A 22,895-nucleotide genomic window follows, 5' to 3' on the forward strand; every position below is an offset into this window, starting at 1 on the left:
TGTTGACTTTGTTTTCCAACCTTGCGCACGTCTTGAAAGCTGTGTGTTGAAGTTTCTTAGTGGCTGTCCTCAGGACCTTTGCTTTAAGTGTGAAGTTACCAGGTGAGTGGGACCTTGGACATTTCGATCCCTTCCCCTCCAAGGAGCTGACTCTGCATACCTTATGCAGATTTCATGATAGGGGGACCTGATACCTTTAGGGACCTTGGCCATTATTGCCAGGCCACCAAGTCAGAGATCTCTTTCTAACTCCAAAGCTGCTTTTTGTGATAGATATTTTGCGTATCCCATTTGTTACCTTATACCTTATATTATTATATATATTATTATTATATATTGTTATATATAAGGTAATATATATAATATATCTGTTTACCCAAGCTGAAATGTAAAAGAGCATTTTGTGACTACTTGGACATAGTTACGCCAGCATGTAGGATGAGATTGTCAGATGTTGCCATGCGTAGACCCACGGAGTATGACTGTTAAATGCAGATCATCGAGTGTCGTGTCCTGCAAGTGGAGTTGCCAGCTGTGAGGTGACGTTTCAGAATGGTGACTAATCCTTGGTGAAGTTCTGGCTGGCTAAGCAAAGCAGTCTGCTTTCGTTTTACATGCTAGTTGTATTCCTGAAAAAGTCAGGATATAATACGTCACTGCTTAAAAGTGCCCGCGACTTTGACAATTACCAGCTCACCTCTGCAGTGGCCAGCGTGGTGTCGCTCTGCTGTTCTTGCCTGTGGTTGTAGTATTTTACAGTGGGTGTCAGACACGCTTCCTCTGTACCTGTTTTCAGTATTCCAGCCTGCCTGTAGTTTGTGGCAGCCCCTGTGCAGACTGCAGTCTGTCACATGACTGCGTTGGGTGATGGCATTTTTAAGAGCTGATCGGCAGCTGGTACTTACTCTTGAGATGCGGCCAGCCCTAGCAGCCCTAGCAGTCTTGGCTTGCACCTCATGGGCTGTCTGATTTAGGCTCCCACTGCTGCTCCGAACTGAGCCTGAATTCAGTTGAAGCTTGGTTCACTAGGGGCACATCCCTTGGCCTTTACCTTGGTATTAAACTTGACAGTGTATTTCAAAAATAAGGTATCCTGGTACACAGGGACAGTATATCACTTACATACTTTGATTTTAGAAATGTTTAAGATTTGCTTCTTTAGGCACCCAAACTGAATGGGAATATTTTTCTCAGTGGCCTTGGGGGCATCATTGGAAATGTTAATTATGCTGACTTGAAGTGGGTTTTATTTTTATATACTGCTCTTTGCCTGTGGGAAAAATGAGTCTTATAGCTTGGCTTTTATAGTTGTCCGTTTCTGCTTCATTAGGGTGTCCTACTTCTTAAATTTGAATTATCTTACTTAGCCTTAACTGACTTTGGCTCCAGGGTGATTCTGCTCTTGGGCAGGACTTGATGATAGTCACACCAGCAGACGTTAAACCAGGATCTGCTGCCCACTCCAAAGGTATAAACTGCCCGGATGTTTGTGAGGGTTGCCTTCCTCTAGCTCTGCCTGCCAACCCAGCTGTGGTCATGCCAGCCGGCTCCCATGTTGCATAAACAGCCACGCTGTCCCTCATTCTGATGGCTCAGTGTGTTAGCTCAGGCTGTGGGGCAGTATCAGGGGCTCCCATCCCACGGAAGAAAGGCTGTGGGGCAGTATCGGGGGCTCCCATCCCACGGAAGAAATCACCCGACACTGGAGAGCGTCTCAGAGGCGCTTTATTCAGACCTTCCGTTAAAACCGTTATGTCCATTAATTCCATTAGGCAGAAGCCCCTCCTCCCCATCGCCTGGCTTATATATCAATCCTATCCAATCAGCTTAAAGATCACCAAGGCACGCCAATCAGGGCAAAGGGCAGGACATTGTCAGTGCCCCCAACAGGGCAGTCCTTCTGGACGTGGGAGAAAAGTACAGCTGGAAGCGCTGGTCACAGGGAGTCCGGCCTTAGGCCTCCATCAGTGGGCATGGGACCAAGGGGCTGCTCGGTGGTACTGCGGAGAGGAACGTGGCCCAGGTGAAGAAGTTTGGAATTGAGGCAGTGAAACTAATGCAGATTACCGGTGCTGCTACAGTCTTAAAATTTAGCTGGGATTTAGCCAGCATAAATAGGAACATTAAATATTTTGTTCCATGTTTGCTATAATTATCTGATGTAATTATACAAATTATCATGAAATAAAGTTTTCTAGGTAAAGCTGCTCTGTTTTAAAAAGTGTCTAGCATTTCCATTCTTTTGTAGAAAATCTGCTTATTTAAACTTCCGCTCATAGCTAAAATAAATGATGAGGGCAGAACTTGGTTGTCCACTAAGGTGTTCGTGACAGGATAGTTTGCAGCTGTTAAAGTTGTATGAGAGCAAAGACTTTGTTTCTTGTGCTTGTTGTTGTGTCTGAAGAGTGGTTTTGTGAAGTAGAATTAACAGTGATGAGTATAATTTCAAAGATTAAATATGGAAACATAAGATGATGATTTTTCGAAAATGGACATTACCCAGAGGAATAGCAATTAATTACTGTGTTTTGGAGTTCCTCAAAAGGGTACCAGGTAGAATTAATTGTTAACATTATGAGCACTGTGTCTTTGTTTATTTGTTGTTGCTTATTTGTTTTGCTGAAACATAAAATCTCATGATTTACTTTTGAAGTAGCATTCAATAAGGAAATGGTTGGGGCGCTGGTCACCCTCTGACGGGGTGGCATGGTGGGTGTCAGTCTCCCTGCCCCTCTGATGGCCAAGTCAGCAGTCACGAGTATGTAAACCTCCGATTTGAGTGAACGCACATAAATTTGAAAGCATCCGGTAGCATTTTCATTTGGTCTTTCAGTTTTATGTTTCCATTATTTGAACACTTACATCTGTAATCTGAATGTAGCCTTTTCATTTGTAGAAGCAGCGCTAATAAGGTGGTTTTATTTTGATTCTAAATGGACAGTATTTACTAATGTGTTCATCTTTTCCCTTTCAGCCTTCTTGGGTGGTTTTGTCCGTCCAGTGTGGAGCTCTTCTGCCGTATCCTTTTTCGGAGTTGGAAGGAGGGAAGGAGAACTGGGTTGAAGGTTAGACAGTGGTTTGCCTGCGCCCTCGGTCGCTGCTGCTCTCCCTCCTGCCTCCGTATTGTCATCAGCTCTGTGCAGAGGGGACCGAGCTGGAGGCAGCAGGCCTGGTTCTTTTCAGCTGTTGTGCTGTGTAGTTAGATGGTGGTTTCTAAAGCTCTCGGACTGTGTGGACCAGATCATGAATTATTTGAAGATGAGATTGGGGAAGAGACGACCAGGAGAAACACTGGGGTTTTGTACCTGTGTTCAGATGGTTTTTAATTGCACCAGATAGGAAGTCTGTTAAGTGTGCATGTTCAGCACTGGTTGTGAGCTGAGCACTGGGAGTGGAGCAGTGAGGAAGACACCATTCAAACTGCCTGGCCTGCTTGTGTGTGTCACGCAGCATCTCTGGCGTGTCAGCAAAGGGGCCTGCTGCTCACGCCTTCAGGTCTGATGGCGCTGTGTCACTCTAACAGGATGAACCTCACTGGAGGTTCACTCCACACAGTGACCTGCTTGTGTGTTTTTAACAGTACCTGCTGCCATACGGTTGGGATAACATTTACGGCACAAGAGATGATGTCACTCACCCTGTTTTGTCTTATGCTGATGCCAGGCAGTTCCTTTTAATGCACTTACACCCTGTTGAGTCAGTGCCGGTGGTAGGACTCCCGTTTTTAATGAGGTATCTTTACAGAGGATGTCACATAAACAGAGAAAACATTAATTTAAAAACAATTCATGGAGGAGGTACAGGACTTCAGCAACCCCTAAGATTCTTGTCAACTGTCTAAAGTGATGAAAGAAAGCAGTTCCTAGTCTCTTGTCATTTTAAACTTTTGCTTTGGCTTTATTTCTGAGCTCGTGGAGGTGAGGCTAGGGGGAATGGGGTTTTTGAGGCTAAGAAGCCTGTGATCCCATTTGGGATCATTTACTCAGCACAGCAGACTTCCTTAAACTGCCTCTCCTCCGAGCTCTTACTTGCCTGTCCAGAGAAGCCTACAGGACCGGAAAAGAGGATCCTGAACTCTCTAGTGGATAGTACGCTCTGGTGTTGGCCTCTGTTAATATTTCCCCAAGTCTTTGGAGGCAGAAAATCTCTGAGATGAGGTAGGAAGCGGAAGCAGGCCTTGGCTAATGGGGCTGAGGGCTTCCTGATGGACTCCGTGACTTCGTGGAGTATCATCACAGCCAAAGAAGGCTTAAGCGTTCCTGAGATAAGTATAAACTTGCATAGGAGACTTCAAAATTACAGTGACTTAAATATGGTATTTTTCTTAAAATTCTAATGGGCCCAGCACAATAGCTCAGTGGCTAAATTCTCTCCTTGAATGCCAGGGATCCTACATGGGCACTGATTCATGTCCTGGCTGCTCTGCTTCCCATCTAGGTGCTTGTTTGTGGCCTGGGAAAGCAGTAGAGGATGGCCCAAAACCTTGGGACCTTGGAAGCTCCTGACTCCTGGCTTCAGAATGGCTCGGCTCTAACTGCTGCATATGTGAACCAGCAGATGGAAGATCTTACTCTATCTCCTTTCTCTGTAAATCTGACTTTCCAGTAAAGATAGATAAATATTTTTTAAAAAATTCTAAGTAATTATGCTTTTACCCTATAGGGAGAGAATTAATACTTGAACCCATTTTTAAGTCTGGACACCAAAAAAAAAAAATTTTAAGTCCATGTGTTTGCTTCAAAAGGCTATAAAGTAAATCCACACGGATACCATGTCTGCCTCCTGGTTAGCCACAGCCTTCATGCTGGGAACATCTGAAGTTCTCAGTATGACTTTGGATGAATTTTAGACATCAAAAACTTTAGAACGAGGAAGGGTATTCTCGGAAGTTCTGTATTTCAACTCTTAAAAAAGGAGATTGATACTCAGGGTTGCCTTCCCCGAGGTAACAGAGCGAATGGTAACACTAGTGTTCCCATTCTGTGATGAATTCCTCAGAAATGATTACATTAATGCTTCATTCTAAAACAGACTAGAGACATTTTAAATTTCATTTGAAGATAACTGCTGTACTGTATGTGTGTATATTCGTGGATATGTTTATAGACGTATATATACTTCACTGTTGGAGGGCGGATGTTTTCCTCCAAGAGAAATTATGCTCCTTTTATTTATGATATGAACACAGAGATTGAATTTTATGTGCTTTTCCAGGAAATTGTTCAGTTATTTTTATACTACCATCTACTGTCTCTTTAGTCCAGTCTGCCCTGCCCTGTTAGGTCGTCCTAAGTCGGTCCCTCTCCAGTGGGATGGGGTTGGTGTTGGTGTCTTAAGTGGGCATACGGAGTGTGTGTGCTAGTGAAATAAAGGTTGCATTTATCTTATTTCATTGTAATCTTAATGACTATACAACAGAGTAAATGGTTTTTCTCCAGAGTCATGTCAGATTTTTTTTGGAATCACTGCCTGCCTTTCTCAGGTAAGCATGGTTATAGTTTGTCTTGAATTCTTTCTCCTCAGATTGGATTTATGCTGTGTTTGATAAACAGTCTTAGAGAAGCTAGTTACTACAGTAACTGTATATTCAGTATGAACTTATGGCACACTTAAATAATTTAAATATCCGTACTTTCAAGATTTAATAGTTTCTGCAAATGGTCTTTAAAGAAATAGACTTAAAGCTTGGTTGTTAAAAAAATATTAGAAATGAAGCTCAGAAATGACAAGGAAAACTCAAATTTATAGTCAGATTTTCTTAATTAATAAAAGATTTACAGATCAATAAGACGAAAGTGAAGAAAGCTTTAGCAGGTGAGGCAGAGAAATTAATTTACAATTTATAAAGAGACTAATATTTGACACATTTTATAATCAGACGTGAATATTATAGTAATAAGCATTTTTGCTTAGCAGGTTTATAACACTGTTGATGCTGAGGGAGATGCTGAAGGCAAACTTTCATCCTCATTTCTGGCAAAAGTGTAAATCAGTGTAGCTGTTTTCTAGAAAAGTTTTGCAGTGTCAGGATCCTTAAAATACTCATTCTATTTTCACCTGCAGTTGTCTTATATTTGGAAATTTATCCTGAGCTAATCAGAAATAAGGGCATATGGTTCAAAAGGGTGTTTACAACATTATTATAAAGGAGTAAAATTTGAAACTAAGAGAGCATCTGCTGTTTGCATTCAGAAATATTTAAGAAACTTGTTGTATACTTAATAGTTCCATAGCCATTTTAAAATTGTTTTATAAAAATACATCAAGATGTGGGAAATGATTTAAGTAGGAACATTTACGGTGTTGTACAACGAAACAAAACATGTTGGAAGTGTCTGAGATGTAGGACTTGAATGTTAACGGTGGTTAATTTCGGATAGTAAGAGAAGTGGGTAATACTCTTTTTTTTTTTTTTTTTTTTGTAATTTAGTCTTGTATCCCTTATCCAAGGAAGAAATCCTAAGTCATAATAAAAATTCTTAAAATGACATGAAATAATTGGTTTAGAACGATTGGTCATTATATGGGAAGAGGTGTGATGGAGGGTGCCTCCATTTCGCGTGACCCTGTCGGCCTAGTCCCAGTCATCCTTCTTGAGGCTCAGAGTTAGCCATCTATTCCTGTGCATGCTGTTGACAAGGAGATATTTCACAGATATGAAGTGCTGTGGAAAGGATTTTGATTACTTTATTAAAAAATTCCTGTGTGAGAGGGTTAGGGAACTGGCAATGTTTGGTTTAGCATTGTTGGATTGACCAGACTCGAACTTTTATTACATGTGATACTGCCAGTGTCAATTTGAGCCCTTGTCCAGTCATTTAAAAAGTAGGTTTATTTGTGGTTGCTGTGTTTTGTTTCTGTCTCTTGTAAATCCTGGAACTTCTTTAAAGTTATAAAATCCTGTTTCTTCTTCTTCTTCTATTTTTTTTGTTTTTGGTGTGTCGTTTTGATGGAGCTCTTTAAAAAGGAAAACTCTTTGAGAGTTTTGTCTTTTTTTCACTGCTTGGAAAAATATTATAAATGCATATTTACATTAGCATCTCTGAAGTTGTCTAAAATGAAAATCTTTTAATGCTGGGTGTGGTGCTTAGATGTGGTTTTTGTTTTCTTTATACGTCTCTGTATGTTCCAAATTTACAGTCAACATTATTTGAAAAGTTTTAAAATTAAAAACATGAGTATTACTGCTTATGCAAAATGGTACATTTTGGCTAAAATGTGGACTTTTCAGTTAATCCTGTTTGCATTGGATTTCTGGGTTTAAGAGGCTCTGAGTTCACTGTTCAGAAAGGCTCGTGTTGAATGGAGGGAGGTGCAGGAGGGCGCTGTTGAGTGGGACAGATCAAGGATCCCATGACTATTTTCCCAAGATTGAAATCACAGTAATGTAAGGTTTAATAGAGTTGGCTTATAGAAATAAGAAAGAAGATCGAACATTAGAAGATGGAATATAAGATGATTAAATTAACTATGCACTAGAGTTTGCAATAGAGAATAATTTCTGTCTTGGAAAGAAAACTATTAAAGTTTGTGGTTCACGAAAAAAAAATTATTGCATCAATACACAAAGCAAGCTTATATGATATGCTGTATGAATGCATGTGTTTAGAAAGGGCGTCAGCTGCAAGCTGATGTAGATCTTGATGGAGGGGATAAAATTGAGTGTGTCCAGCAGAGTAGGTGTAATTGTTATGAGTAAAAGGGAGGAAGGCAAGAGGGCAGATAGTGCGAGAGTGAAGGAGATGGTGAAAGTGCACAAGAGGCTGGTTAGCAGTTGGTGATCAGAACTAAAGGATAAATGGTTGGGTTGGGAGATCTGGAGCAAATAGAAACCTTTGGAAACATTATCCAAAGTGTGTACTTTAGGCAGCAGGATACTTCTTGCATGTTTAATTTTAGATTATATAATCAGAAAAATTAAAAAACAAAAGACTCAGACATTTGTAATTGTTTGAAGTGAAACAGATTCAGAAGCCCTGACTGTCATATTAAGGCAGGGTACTGATTGGAATGTTGATGAGCTGCGTAGTTGCGATCTTTGGTGTTCGTGTTAGCAGATAATGGTAGGCCTTGGTGACCTAAGCCAGCACTCACTGTGCCTACCTCTGCGTTAGATCCCAGGATGCGTACCCATACCCGGAAATGCCAGAGGTCTGCTCTGGCTTCTGATTGCAAGTGCCAGTTCAGTGATAGCAAACTGATGGGAGTGGAAGATGGAGGAGAGCCTGAATGGAGAGGCAGGATGATGCGGTTTGAAGCTGAGATGTTCAGACGTGGGAACTGGAAGATAATGGGGCTTTAAGGAGATTCTTATAGAACATATTAGAGAGAGATACCTTGGGTGGCGTGCATGGTTTTTGCCAAGTAGGAGGGACTTGAAAACAAATTGAAATGATGTTGGAAGAGTTGGATATTAATTTTAGAAACAAAGTGTTACACTTACTCATTTTTGTTATTCTCTTTGAAAGGTGTTATTTATTTGAAGGCCAAGTTAAAGAGAGGTGACAATGATCAAGAGAGACCTTGCATTCACTCGTTCACTTCCCTAATGGCCACAGCAGTTGGGAATGGACTGTATGGAGACTGGGAGCCAGGAGCTCCTTTTCTGTCTCTCACATTGGTGGTTGGGGTCCATTGGGTTGGGCGATGCTCGTCTCCTTTCCCAGGTGCATTGGCAGGGAGCTGGATCGAAAGTGGAGCAGCTAGGACACAAACTTGAACCCATATGGGTTGTTGCTACAGGCAGGGGATTCAGCAGCTGAGCCATGGAACTGGCCCCGCATATTTATTTTGATAGCTAGAAAGTAACACTGTCCTGGTGAAAGGTTAAAGCATAAATATACAGGTAGTTGTGCTGTTTCACGTTTCCTTGGAATAGAAGAGAAAAAGGATGATAGATAAGCAGGAATGTTGACTGAGCTTCCCACAAGCACGCAGATCTAAGTAGATCCCGGGTATATGGTGGACAGCAGGTGAATTCAGCAGGATCTTTGACAATAAAGTGTTAGCATCAAATAAGTTAGGGAAGAAAAGTCAAAATCCAGCATTGGCATGACGTTTGTGGGTTAGTCACAGTTCATCATCTGCTATGATGAGTTGAAACACCAGTGTGTCATGGTATTTCTTGTACCATGTAAAAAGTCTCTTGAAGTTCAGAAAGAATGCTCAAATATGGATGGAGAAGACTGTTGGAGCATACCTCATCTGGAAAACACCCTGGAAATTTTTGTCTGAGAAAAGTCTATTTGAGGTTGCTGAAAAATGGTAATTTGGTTTTTACAATAAATGTGCTCTCTGTGCAGCCTGAAGGGCTTTGGTTCAACAAATCCTTCATGCCTGCCTCCTTTGGCACAGGGAGCGTGAAGGGTTACAAATGAATGAAGATAAAGTTTCTCTACCAGTAAGTCTGCAGTTTAGGAGACAGATGTGAACATGGTATGTTGTAACATGTGCAAGAATGAAAGTAAGTGCCAGGTACAGACACAGGAAGGATGGTCATTCATGGTGGTTAGCCCCTGCACTTGGAGACGGGGCTGGTACCTGCGGCTTCAGCACCCTGCCACCCCTGTGCGCACGCCCCAGGCAGGACCCCACCTTGCGAAAGCACTGTTTGTTGGTGGTTCTCAGTGACCTTCTGTCTTTTCCCGTCAGGGTTTCATACAAGCTGGAGCTCTTTGTTGGAGTCTTCCAGAGCTCTCCCAGGGAGAGGTAGGGAAGGGAGCTTGTGCCAGCAGAAGTTGGGAAGCACAGAGATCATCTGCCTTCTTCTGAGCCGGAATTGATGCAGGCTGAGGCCTCTGTTGTAATGTGCTGGGTAGGTTTCGGGGAATAGGTCAAGAGTCTCCTGGAGAGCCTGGCCAGGTCACACTTTAAATCTAGAAGCCTAAAAATGAAATTCCTTTCCATTCTCTCTCTCAATCAACAAATATTTCTTGACTGCCTACCCATGTGCCTTGCACTGTTCTAGGTACTGTGAAAGATACCAAAGTTTAGGATATACTTCTCACGTAAGACTTCAGTCTTTTGAGTAAGTGTTGTTAAAATCCTTAACCAAGACTGGTCAAAGAAAAAATCCTGTAAACTAGAATCAAGAAATGTCTTTGGGGGATTGGGAGACCTTAAGGAACAGGGAGTGTGTTGCTGATTGGTTTAAAGAGAAGCATTTATTCTGGAGGATCAGCCAATTCTAGCCCTCTGTCATAGGTACTTGTAAAAGCCTGGGGAGTTGGGGAAAGCCCAACTAGCATATAGTTCCAGAGTGTGAGAAGTGTTCAGATTGCTTTGGAGTTTGCTGGGGGTGGAGTACAGTGTTAATGACTCCTGAATTGAATCTCAGAGGAGGAGTTGCTGAGTGCTGGAGTGGTCTGGGTGCAGGGCAAGTGTAGAGGGTTTGAGGAAGGAATTTAGGTATCACTAGAGTTCAGCGTGCACCTGGGACTAGGTACTAACAGACAGGAGGTCAGAAGCCACCTGTACCAAGAAGGGCCTTGGCATATGTTGCAGTTACTAAGTTTTAGCCTTAGAACACTGAGGAGATAGCACAGCTTTTTTTTTTTTTTTTTTTTTTTGGCCAACATGATAAGGTTGATATTTTAGATAGATGGCTTAAGAAAGAAAAGAAAAACAGCATTTTTTTTTTCCCCAATTATAAAGCTAGTGGATTTGGAAAATACAGAAAAGTATAAAAATGTTCCCTTAAACCTCTTACCACTTTGGTGTGGAAAGAGCATTCTTAATTCTGTTGAGGCAGATTCCCTCAATGAGCAGGTGTGGGAATCTGAAGTCACTGTGTTCTAACACTTTGAGAAGAATCTGGGTCAGGGAGATTTTCCAGGTCGATGATATTCTTTCCACAACAGTGTCCTGCACCCTGTTGAGGTGTACACTTAGGTGTACAGCACTTAGTAAAATGATGTAATACTTAGCTGGTGTGTAGCCAGATCTTGCTAATAAAGGCATATCTAGATTATGGTTTTTAATCATTTTAAATAAGGATTTGTATGATTTGTTAGATCAGTATATATTATCATATAATTAAATCTCAGCTCCAAAAACTGCAGGATATAAATGTTTTTGTGACAGCCTCTAAGAAAAATAACCTGGTCCAATTTTCTGAAATGTGACATTGACTTACTAAAGATATGAAATGATCTTAAAAGTGATTTTAGGAAATTAATTTGTTCTCGTTAGTTTTCATAGCATAATGTGGAATACAAAGTAATTCCTAGAAATACTTGTAAAAGGGATGAGAGTAGTTATAGAATGTTAGATTATTGGCAAGCTGCATGCTAGCAATTAAAAATAATTAACTTGCCATTTATAAATATTTAGAAATTGATACAAGTTCAGGATTCTTGAACATTCATAATCTTCAACTTCTAATAAATTTATTCAGAAAAAATTCAGTTGATTAAGTGATTATCTTAGAACTAATGCTTATATCTTTATTTTTCTTGAATGCTTATTTTGCCTTTCAGGTTCCAAAATTTTGTTTTTTGAAGAGTTACTATTACTGTCCGATTGTCACTGCCCTTAGGGAAGCAGTTTGGAACAGTGGAAAAAGACTTTGAAATTAAGCGTGGGTTTTAAAAGGCAGCTTTGCCGTTTATTAGGTACAAATTTAGTTTGCTTTCTCATCTCTAGAATAAGGCTAAGAATTTCTCTTTCACATAGCAGATTACAAGGATCAGGAGTATGATGGAAGCACTGGCACAGTTCCTGGCACATAGTAGGCAGGCAATAAATGGCAGCTGCTCGTGTTGGTCTGAGAAAGCCTGTTTTACAACATCAGCCATTGCATTTGGAGTCTTCATCACTGTCCAAAGCATAAGAACTACTCCGTTATGCTTGCCATATTTTTTCTGTATGTTAAATGATGTTTTTATGCTTGTCCCTGAACTGTTTATTTTACCCATTGCCTAATTAGTATTTGTTATCCATTATTTAATATGGCTCCAATATTGCTATTGTACGTAAATATTTTGAACAATGACAAATGGAAGTTGGAGTGGTATAGTGGGTCTTTCTGCCCTTTTCCCCCCTATCATTTTGTTATGGATAGAAATAACCCCAGTCTTTAGAATGTGGATATTAATCTTTTTTATTCCTTTGGTGATAAGGCAAAATATAGAACAAGTGATTTACAGCTGTATTTTGATTGGAATAATTTTTATTTTGATCATATTGCTAAAAACTTCTTTGTATGTGTGTGTGTACGTGTGCTTGAGTGTGTCTGTGGGTGTGTGTGTTTTGCAAATAACCTTAGGTTAATTTTATTTAAGAAGGGAGAAATAGACAAGGCACAAATTGTTACAATGTCACAGTGTATTCTAATAGTTAAAATGTAAACGTGTCTGAGTCGCATGGTATAAAGCTGTTTCTAACTTTGTGCAGGTGTCTTCTGAAGACAGAAGTGCCCTGTGGGCTTTGCTTACTTTCTATGGGGGGGATTGCCAGCTGAACCTCAATAAGAAATGCACACATTTAATTGTTCCGGAACCAAAGGGGGTAAGCATTTCATATACGTTCTTCTTGTTTCATGAGATCTAATTGTTTGCAATAGTCCCATTTCTTTTTTGAACTTCTAAATTATTAAATTTCTTTGATAAAAGCTGTTTATATTGGTTTGCATTATTTATATCTAGCTTCACTCCATAAAAGATGTAAGACTGTGGCAAATTCTATTAATACAACCTCTGAATACAAAGAACTTTGGCTTTATCTCATAGGGGAGTTTTTTTTTTTTTTTAAAGATTTATTTTTATTATTTTTTTTATTGGAAAGGCAGATATACAGAGAGGAGACAGAGAGGAAGATCTTCCATCCGATGATTCACTCCCCAAGTGAGCGCAACGGCCGATGCTATGCCGATCCGAAGCCAGGAGCCTCTTCCGGGTCTCCTACGCGGGTGCAGGTTCCCAAAGCTTTGGGGCCTTCCCGGGCCACAGGCAGGGAGCTGGAAGGGAAGCGGGGCTGCCAGGATTAGAACCGGTGCCCATATGGGATCCCGGGCGTGCAAGGCGAGGACCTTAACCACTTGGGCCACCGCCCCGGGCCCCATAGGGGAGTTTTTATAATCCCTAGAATTTACTTTCAAACCCAATAAAACTTGCATTTTTAAAAGTATTTTACTTAGTAACATTTTATTTTAAGAGGCAGACAGACAGAGTGCTTGCTCCTGCACCCTCCTTCACCTCTTGGAACTCCACGCGTCAGCAGGGGCGCCTGTTCAGGGCTTCAGTCTGGTCTCCCGCAGGCCTGAGCCGTCACTGCAGCCTGCAGTGCACCGACAGGAAGTGTCGTCAGGAGCCCGAGCCCATGTGCTACGGCACACAGGTGTCTTGACTCCTGGGATGAGTGCCAGTCTTCCAGATTCATCATTTATTCATTCACTTTTGTTTATTTTTATTGGAAAGGCAGATTTACAGAGAGAAGGAGAAACAGAGAGAAAGGTCTTCTGTCCGATCATTCACTCCCCAAGTGGACGCGACAGCTGGAAAGGAGCCAGGAGCTTCTTCCGGGTCTCCCACATAGCTGCAGCGTCCCAAGGCTTTGGGCCGTCCTTCACTGCTTTCCAGGCCACAGGCAGGGAGCTGGATGCGAAGTGGAGCATCCAGGACATAAACTGGCACCCGTGTGGGATCCCAGCACTCGCAAGGCAAGGAGTTAGCCATTGAGCCATTGTGCCAGGCCCTGTTGGGATAGTTTTTTTTAAAGGTGATTTTAATGAGAAATACATAGGATTTTGATTAATCAAGCACAACTATTCTAGAAGGTAATTAAATAATAAGACATTTATAAATGTGCAACAAAAGTGCATGTTTCTAAGAGTGATCGTGAAATTACCAGTGTCTTGTGTAATTATGACACAGAAATCGTAAGTGATATTGGTATGTTTAGTGACATTTACCAATAAATTCAACTTTTTTTTTTAATTTTTAAAGATTTATTTGTGATATATAGATAAACATGTATGTAAATATATTCATCAAGAGGAACTCTATAATGGAAACTAGCATACCGGGAAGTGAAGATACGTTGCAATATACGTCTCTACTTCTGAATTAAAGATGGACACCTAATGAAGCTGTTAAATATATCTTGACAGTAGGATATTGGACTTTCTACCATTGTCTATAACTGCAATGTCAGGATACGCTTAGATAGCAGAAAATGGACTTGTGTCTGCTGTTGAAAGACTATACCATTGTTACTGTTGAGGGGAAATCAGTTGGCGGGAGAATAAATTCAATTTAAAAAATGATTGACCAGGACCCGGCTTGGTGTGCTGGTGGCTAAATCCTTGTTTTGCATGTGCTGAGATCCCAAGCGGGTGCAGGTTTGTGTCCCAGCTGCTCAGCTTCCTGTCATACTCTGCTTGTGGCCTGGGAAAGCAGTGCAGGATGACCCAAAAAATGAGTGGCCAAATTTTAGTAGGTTTTTTTTTTCTTTGGTAAGAATTATTTTTATGTTTTTTTGTAAGTGCTTACTTGAAAAAAAAAACACTGTATGGTTTTCCACGTGAGTATTTGGAATGTTGTTTTGAGTTTAATTTGACCAGGTAGTATTGCCTTTGGCATTGAGATGGTTGGCATCCTGGGCACCCCGTCCTCCTCTCAGCTTTGTTCAGGACTGCGCAGTGGTAACAGCTCCTCTTCAGGGTCACTGAATTAAGAGGTTAATTGTAAGCAGCTCACAGAGGCATGCTGTCTGCTGTGTCGTGTTTCTGTTGGCTCACGGTCGCCTGTGTGCCCTGCTCTGGTCAGCTCAGAGAGCATCGATTCCCCCTTGAGCCTGCCTCCCTCCTCTTCTGCATCACGGCCCAGAGACAGCCTGCCTCCCTCCTCTCCTGCATCACGGCCCAGAGACAGCCTGCCTCCCTCCTCTCCTGCTTCACAGCCCAGAGGCTGAGAAGCGGTAATCTCAGGTGAGCTGGTTTCTAAAACCAGCATGGTTTTAAGTTAACGTAAGTTATAATTAGCAATTATATTCTTGACTCGTGCTTCTCTCTGTGGTTCACATAATTAAATTACCACAATATTTTGAAATCATATCCAAAAGAGTCTGGTTCAGTTATTCCTTTCTTTATGTTACTACACTTTATAACATATTCAGGCATAAGTTTTAAAATGTATTGAAGAAGTTAAGAGTTTTGGGGCCTGGCGTTGTCATGCAGTGGGTTAAATTTCTGCCTGCAGTGCTGACACATTACGTGTGCAGTGGTTCAAGTCACGGCTGTCCACTACCAGTCCAGCTCCTCCTTGTGTGCCTGGGAACGCAGCAGAAGATGGCCAAGTGTTTGGGCCCTGCACCACTTGGAAGACCAGATGTGATCATTTGGACCAGGCCAAAATCAACAGCCAGGAACAGCTTCTGCGTTTCCTACATGGGTGCAGAGGCCCAAGCATGTGGACCATCTTCCACTGCTTTCCCAAATGCATTGGCAGGGAGCTGGATAGAAAGTAGAGCAGCCAGGACTCAAACCTGTACCCATGTAAGATGGCAGTGCTGCAGGTGGTGGCTTAAAGTGCTGTACCACAATCCTGGCCCCACAAAATTTAACACTAGGTTTTCAGAATAGAAAACAATAGAAATAACTACATGACTGACATTAAGTAATCGATTAAATTATCTAACTCGGAAAAGAAAGAACACCCTCAAGTTAGAACTGTTGTGTTCTAACTTGATAAGGTGTTTGAGGCTCTTGGAGAGACTTGAAGAAAGCCCGAGTAGGAGATGTATTGTGGTTCATTTTATTGGGCATGGTAATAGGTGGCTTAAATGGGTGGCTTCAGGTAGCTATCAGATATATAAATAAAGCAGGCATTTGGTATAATGGCTAAGTAGCTGCTTGGGATCCCAGCACCCTATGTTCGAATCCTGGCTCTCCTTCCCATCCAGCTATCTTGTACTTCTCCCGGGAGGCAGCCGGTGATGGATGGCTCCATTACCATGTCTCTACTTCCCACGTGGGAACTCCTGAGTTCCGGGAGGTTGACTTCTGACCCAGCACCAGCTGTTGCTAGCATTTGGAAAATGAGCCAGAAGATGGTGGCTCGCTCTCTCCCTTTCAAATAAATGAAAGAAAGACTGAGTGCTTTGAGTACCACAAATGGGATAAAGGAAAAAAAAAAAAACTAGTTTAACAACAGGAAAGAAACAGTCAGAAGATGGATGAGGCCAGATTTGCTGTGGTTGGAGCTGGGTGATGGGTTAGGGGATGTACTGGGCTTTGAACTTTGAACTTTGTGAAAATGTACATTTAAAAAAGTTAAAATATTGGTGCCAGCTTCAATATATGTATATGAAGGACACAAAAGGACAGTTCTCCATGTTTTAGGTTGAAAAAGTACCTGGTTAAATTTTGTGATAATACGGTTCTTCCCTTTACCATTCTTACGTATATTTATTACAAAAGTAACTACAGCTGGGCACTGGAAATGCTCATGTGGTCCCAATGTGGTTACCACCATGATCGTATCCTTTGCTTAGCCTCTTGTTCATTGCTGTGTGTTTTACTTGTATCTTACAAAGGTTTAGAAGGAACATCCTTAGTAATACAAAGGACACATCCCACTTCTGTGGAGCTTGCTGCTTCCCAGGAGATAAGTCTCCCAGGTTTATTCTCTCTCCCGTTGAATGGGAGCCTAACCCATTCATAAACTGGACCAAAAGCTGCAAGTGCCTTCTTGGTCCCAAGTTTGTATTTGCCAAACAACAGGCTTTTAAAAGAAGCAGATGAGTAAGACTGTATTAGTTATCTGAGCCAAATTTATGAATCCATCTACTTATTTTGTTTTTTTTTTTAAATCTATATATAAAGTTATTTGAAATATGAAGTTATAGAAGGAGAGGGCTTCCATTCTCTGTCTCGCTCCCCAGACAGCCACAGTGCCTGGAGCTAGCCAGGAAGGAGCCAGGAGCTTCCTCTGGGTTTCTGGGATAAGCTCTGTGTGGGAGCAGGGCTCAAGCACTTGGGCCCTCTTCTGCTGTTTTCTCAGGCACCTTAGTAGGGAACTGGCTCAGAAATGGAGCAGCCGTGATATGAACTGGTGCCTCTATGGGATACTGCTATTGCAGGTGGCACCTTGATTTGCTGTTCCACAATGCCAGCCCCCAAACTCATTTTAAGGCTATTTTATTTGTGTTATTCGATATAAAATTTTTCATTTCTCTCTTTTTCTTTTCTTTTCTTTTTTTTTAGTCCTAAACCCTTTCTGGGGGGAGAGCCCTCTGCCTGTTAGCACTCCTCACATGTCTCAATACGTGGTTAATTTCTCGCGTAGAGCTAGATTGCGAACCTTGTTAAATCCGGAGGCTTGCTGTATAGCCGGTGTGTCTCCAACCCTTATTGTTACTTGGCATATCTGCAGACTCAGAAAACACCAGCCAGAAGTCTTTCCTACCACGTCAGCTACCTTTCAGTCACTTTGGAGGACATGCTGAAGATAATACTTAAAATACATCTGGTGTAGCTAACCAGCTTCATGAAAACCATCGGTAAACACAGACTTAGATATCAGCTCCTCACTTTCCATTTTCCCACAAGGATCCTAGCTCTGCTGCTGTATTTGAATGTGCATGGGTTGGGCTTTGTGGCCCAGGCTGACACTCACTCAGATTAGGTTCCCCCCATTCATTCCGGATTTCAGCTTCCTGCTCATGCAGACTGTAGGAGGCGTTTGGTAGTTGGGTTCCTGCTGCCTCTTGAGGATGCTCTGGCTGGTTCTGATTTCCTGGCTCCAGCCCCGGGCAGCGAGAGCCTTGATGAACGGGATCTCTGTCTCCATGTCTCAGATGAATGTTACTTTAAACAAAATAAGCGTTGCTGTGGCGGGCACGAGTTTTTCCTAACGTCAGTGCTGTCGGGTTCATCTTTATTTATGGACCTAACATCTCCGTTTTGTATGTTTGTGTTTCCGCTTAACTTGCAGGAGAAATATGAATATGCTTTAAAGCGAGCAAGTATTAAAATTGTGACTCCTGACTGGGTCCTGGATTGCATATCTGAAAAAACCAGAAAGGATGAAGCCTCTTATCATCCTCGTCTGATTATTTATGAAGAAGAGGAGGAGGAAGAAGAGGAGGAAGAAGTGGAGAATGAGGAGCAAGAGTCGCCCAACGAGGGCAGCACAGATGAGAAGTCGAGCCCCGCCAGTTCGCAGGAAGGGTCTCCTGCCAGGGAGCAACCGTTTTCCCCCAAGTCAAACACGGAGAAGTCTAAAGGAGAGCTGATGTTTGATGATTCTTCAGATTCGTCACCTGAAAAACAAGAGCGAAATTTAAACTGGACCCCAGCTGAAGTCCCGCAGCTGGCTGTAGCCAAGCGCAGGCTGCCTCAGGGAAAGGAGCCTGGCCTGATTAACTTGTGTGCCAATGTCCCGCCTGCCCCAGGTAACATTGTGCCTCCTGACGTCCGGGGTAACTTAATGGCTTCTGGACAGAATCTCCCAAGTTCTGAAAGATCACAAATGCTAGCTACTTGGAATCCAGCTGTGCGGACATTGAGAAATATCACTAATAATGCTGACATTCAGCAGCTTAACCGACCTTCAAACGTAGCACATGTAAGTCACTCTCTAAGGAGCAAACATTTCACTAGTGTATTTTAGAATTGAGTTTCGCAGTCTGTTTCAATACAACGTACGGGTCTTGTCTCTGGCTCTTCAGACCCGCGTAGCTTACAGGCTATTTGTGAGTATGTGTGTGTGTCTGTCCGTGTATTGAGTGTCAGTTTCTGCTGTGGAAGCGCTCATTGATAGAAGCGCTCAGATAGAAGGCCTAACGGAACTGAGTAGAAGCAGGGTCCACACGACAGAGTTAGAGAGGTCTTCTGTCAACTGATCGACTCCCTAAATGGCCACAACGGCCAGAACTGAGCAGATCCCAAGTCAGCAGCTTTTTCCACATCTCCCACGTGAGTGCAGGGACTCAGACACTTGAGCCAACCTTTGCTATTTTCCTAGACCATAATCGGGAATCTGGATAGGAAGTGGAGCAGCTGGCGCTCAAAACTGGCTGGGACACTGATAGTGTGCTGTGCTCCAGCTCTGGTCCCTGGAGTGCTGGTTTTGAGGACGGGTTTGCACACAGTTACTTAGCAGCAGTAGCAAGGAGAAGCCTAAAGTTACCAGCTGTTCCTTGTTCCTTAAAACAGGCTTCATTCAACATAACAGAAGTTCATTCATTTATCGAAGCCTTTATTTTCTAATTCATGGCCTATACCTTGTTGATACAGAAGAGGATTTGTTTTGTTTTGTTTTTTCAATAGGAGTAGGTGTTCGGCCATATGGTTAAGCCCCATATGGGGACTTCTGCATCCCGCAAAGGTACCTGGATGCAGTTCCTGACTGCAGGTTCCTGTTAACATGGGTTATGGGAGTCGCTGGTGTTGGCCCTAGTGACTGAGCCCCTGCAGGAAGTCCATGTAGGAGATTGGACCGAGTTCCTAGCTCCCAGTTTGATCCCCTGGACGTGGTGGGCATGTGGGCATGTGGGCATTTGGAATTTGGTGCAGTGGCTGGGAGCCCTGTCTGTCTTTTACTGCCTCTCAAACTATAAACAAGGTCTTCATGCAGAAAGAAGATTGTTGATGTATATTGGCAGCTGTTTCTGTTTTTCTGGGCAATAGAGATGAAATGGCAAATAAGGACAAGCCCATTACATTTGTTGTAGGTAGAGAAACAGGCAGTGCGCAATCAAATTTGAATAGAAGCACTTCTCCCGGTTACAGAACTTCTGGTTATAGATATTTGAAGCCAATGCTAAGGCTTCATATTAAAAGCCATTGATGGCAGCAAGAGACTCTTCCATGTCAGGTGCTGAGGGTCGCCTTGTCAGGCGGATGATTTGAATCAGGGCTGAAGGACAAAAGAGACTGGAGGAATGATGGGGGGCAGAGCATTCTGGGTGGGAAGATGCAGAAGTAGAGCATGGCTGTGCTGTGCTTTATGAGGTTTATATGTGGTGGGTGAGTGACCGCCAGGACATCTTGAAAGGGGATCTTGCAATGTAGGGCTGTAGTGAGGGATGCGAGCTTCCTTCAGAGGAAGGAGTAGGGGTGAGGTGAGATGTGCTAGGTATTGTAATGTCGAACTGTTGTAGAGGAGGAAGCGTGCAAACAGACCCTAAAAAAACTTCGGGAGGTGACGTTTGAGAGGAGTGCAGGGTTGGACCTAGCTTTCTAGCTGCAGCAGGAGAATGAAGGCGATGCCGCCTCAGAGATGAGCCGTGTGTAAGGAGCTGCAGGGTTGAGAACTTGAGCGCCTTGCCAGATAGGTTGGATTTGAAGTATCAGATCTGATTGGTCAGTGGAAACGTGTTTGTCATGTTGAAGGCTTTCCTGGAGTTAGAACCCGGGGCAATGCCGACTCACGCTGTGGAAGGGGAGAAGGATGTGTAAGGTAGGGAAGGGAGCCGGGGCAGAGCCCGCGGAGTCAGAGGCGTGCAGCGAGTGCGGGTTCCTGGGCAGGAGAGGCGACCTCCTGTTGGATGTGTTCTGACAGCAAGGAACCTCCCCCTGCGCTCTCGGCTCAGATGGACTAGTCTGTCTGATAATGAGGGCCGGGATGTTGACTCACTTGGTTTGGTATATGTCCACTTCCTATTTTTGCTCTTAGAATAACCATTCAGAGTTCCAGGAAAACGTCTGTAGAGTATAGGAACAAGGGGAAGCAGGATGTAATCCACAGCCCTGCTTGGAGTGGAAGGGGTTGATGTTTAGGAAATGGGGAAATATAAACGGGGCCTGGGTATGAAGTAGTAGTAAGAAACATTGCTGTTTTTCTTGTGTATGGTAAGGGAATTGGTTTAATAAAGTATTTGTTACACATACCTTAAAAATCTCCCGTGTTTATCCAAAGGACAGGAACTTTATCAAAGAGCTAACTTCTCCACCGGGTTTATAGCAGCATTGTTAACAGTAACGATGTCAAAATGTGGAATCAGCCAAGGTGTTCATCATGAGACGAATGAATAAAGAGAACGTGGTGTGTATGTATAATGTTATCTTATTCATCTAGAAAAGCAGTGGGATTCTATCATGTACAGCAAAATGAATGGAATAGGAAGGGAGGAAAGGAAAGAAGGAAAAAAGGGAAGCAGAGAAGAAAAGGAGGGAAATAAAAGTGAAAGGGAGAAAAAAAGGAAACTGGGGGGAAGGAAATGAAAAAGAGAGGGAAAGAAAACAAAGAAGGAAAAGAAGAATAAAGAGCAAAGAGAGGAAGAAAGCTCACCCTCCTCTCCTGGCTGGCAGCGAGTTGCGAAGTGGCGCTGGGATAATGGAAGGGAGCCTGAATCCTCGGAGCTGCCAGGAAGTGGCGAGGCTCGGCACATTGGAAGAGTCGTGCAGTTTGGCATTCAGAGTAAGATGGAAGATGCAGTTCTTTAGCTATTCGAAGAGGCAAGTTAGATGGCGTGAGGCAGAGTGGACCTGTGGCAGCTCGGGAGGACGGGCAGTGAGGAGGATTTCCGGGAGGAGAGAAGGTTTTGAAATAGACAAAGGTGAGAAGACGGTATTGCTAGACATGATTAGAATCCAGTGTGGGATGGTGACCGTAACTTTGCATGTTAACAGGAATAATGAATAAAACGGAGTCCACCACACAGGGAGGAGAGACCAGGGGCGCAGTTCTGTGAAGATGATTGTGTCAGATTGTTAAAGTTGTGCCAGCAGTGGATTGGTCAGATTTTGGCATATTTGAGTGATCAATGTTTGGGATAGAACAGCTGTGGGTGATGAAAGATGCATTTCGGTCCAGATACTTAATTTGATCAGATTAGTTAAAAGATTTGGTTAACTTGCCCAAACCATGAGGTTGACCAGACAAATTTGATGTCTGATTTGTCTTGTCGACAAAGCTTCGGCTGGCATTCTAGAAGTCCTAAAAGCAAGCCAGGGTCCTCTGGGGCTGGGAGAACCCTTGGACTTTATGTTCCCACGATTCCCTGTTTGATTCCTTCACTCTGCACTCCCTGTCTGGGTGCCGCAGGAGCGTGTGTGCTTGTGACTGGCTGTTGCTCTAGAGGGTGGCTGAGGGAGCAAGGCAGTGCCCAGTGAGGCTGAGGTGGCTGTAGAACTCCATGGCCCCGCTTGTCCAGGATGGTGTCCCATATGTACACGGCTTCTTGAGTGAAGAGGAGACGAAATCATGCAAGGAAAAAACAAATGTCAGTGCGTTTCAGGCCTGCAGGTGCTGTCCACCTGCTGTCCAGGAGAGCAGTGACAAAGCCACGTGGCTGTATCTCAGCAGAGCAGAGGTTTCAGAAGACAGTGCTGCCAAGCCTGAGGAGGTCATGGCAGACAGGAAGCGTGGCGGGCTAGAGGAAGGGGATTCTAAAGATTTAACCTTGGGCCCGGCGCGGTGGCACAGTGGTTAAGGTCCTCGCCTTGTACGCCCGGGATCCCATATGGGCGCACGTTCTGATCCCGGCGCCCCTGCTTCCCATCCAGCTCCCTGCCTGTGGCCTGGGAAAGCAGTCGAGAACGGCCCAGAGCTTTGGGACCCTGCACCCATGTGGGAGACCTGGAAGAAGTTCCTGGCTCCTGGCTTCGGATCGGCATAGCATCAGCCGTTGCGCTCACTTGGGGAGTGAATCGTTGGATGGAAGATCTTCCTCTCTGTTTCTCCTCTCTGTATGTCCGCCTTTCCAATAAAAATAAAATAAATTAAAAAAAAAAAAAAGATTTAACCTGTGACTATCAAAGACTAGTGACCCACCCCAGAGAGGGAGTTTTGAAGGTAGATGGAGTATTTGGGACAATGTGGTATGGTGGGTTAAGCTGTTTCCTGGGATCTATTGATCCAGCCACCTGCTGCTGTGCCTGGGAAAGTAGCACCAAATGGCAAGTATTGAGGTGCCTGCCACCTGCATGCTAGACAAAGATGGCGCTCTCT

The 22,895-nt window shown here is 43.2% G+C and overlaps 1 protein-coding gene across 2 annotated transcripts in view; it reads left to right on the forward strand.

The window, feature by feature from the left end:
• Positions 1–22,895, forward strand: part of PAXIP1 (PAX interacting protein 1) — a 51,204-nt gene that overhangs the window by 3,507 nt on the left and 24,802 nt on the right. For both annotated transcript variants that reach the window (XM_040984379.1, XM_040984380.1), the window contains exons 3-6: positions 2,975–3,018; positions 5,419–5,482; positions 12,394–12,507; positions 17,934–18,566. In XM_040984379.1, coding sequence (XP_040840313.1) covers positions 2,975–3,018; positions 5,419–5,482; positions 12,394–12,507; positions 17,934–18,566 — 855 coding nt within the window. The remainder of the gene's footprint in view (positions 1–2,974; positions 3,019–5,418; positions 5,483–12,393; positions 12,508–17,933; positions 18,567–22,895) is intronic.

The sequence above is a fragment of the Ochotona curzoniae genome, unplaced genomic scaffold (genome assembly GCF_017591425.1).
Source record: "Ochotona curzoniae isolate NIBS_2020 unplaced genomic scaffold, NIBS_Ocur_1.0 contig_4105, whole genome shotgun sequence".
NCBI classification, from domain to species: Eukaryota; Metazoa; Chordata; class Mammalia; order Lagomorpha; family Ochotonidae; genus Ochotona; species Ochotona curzoniae.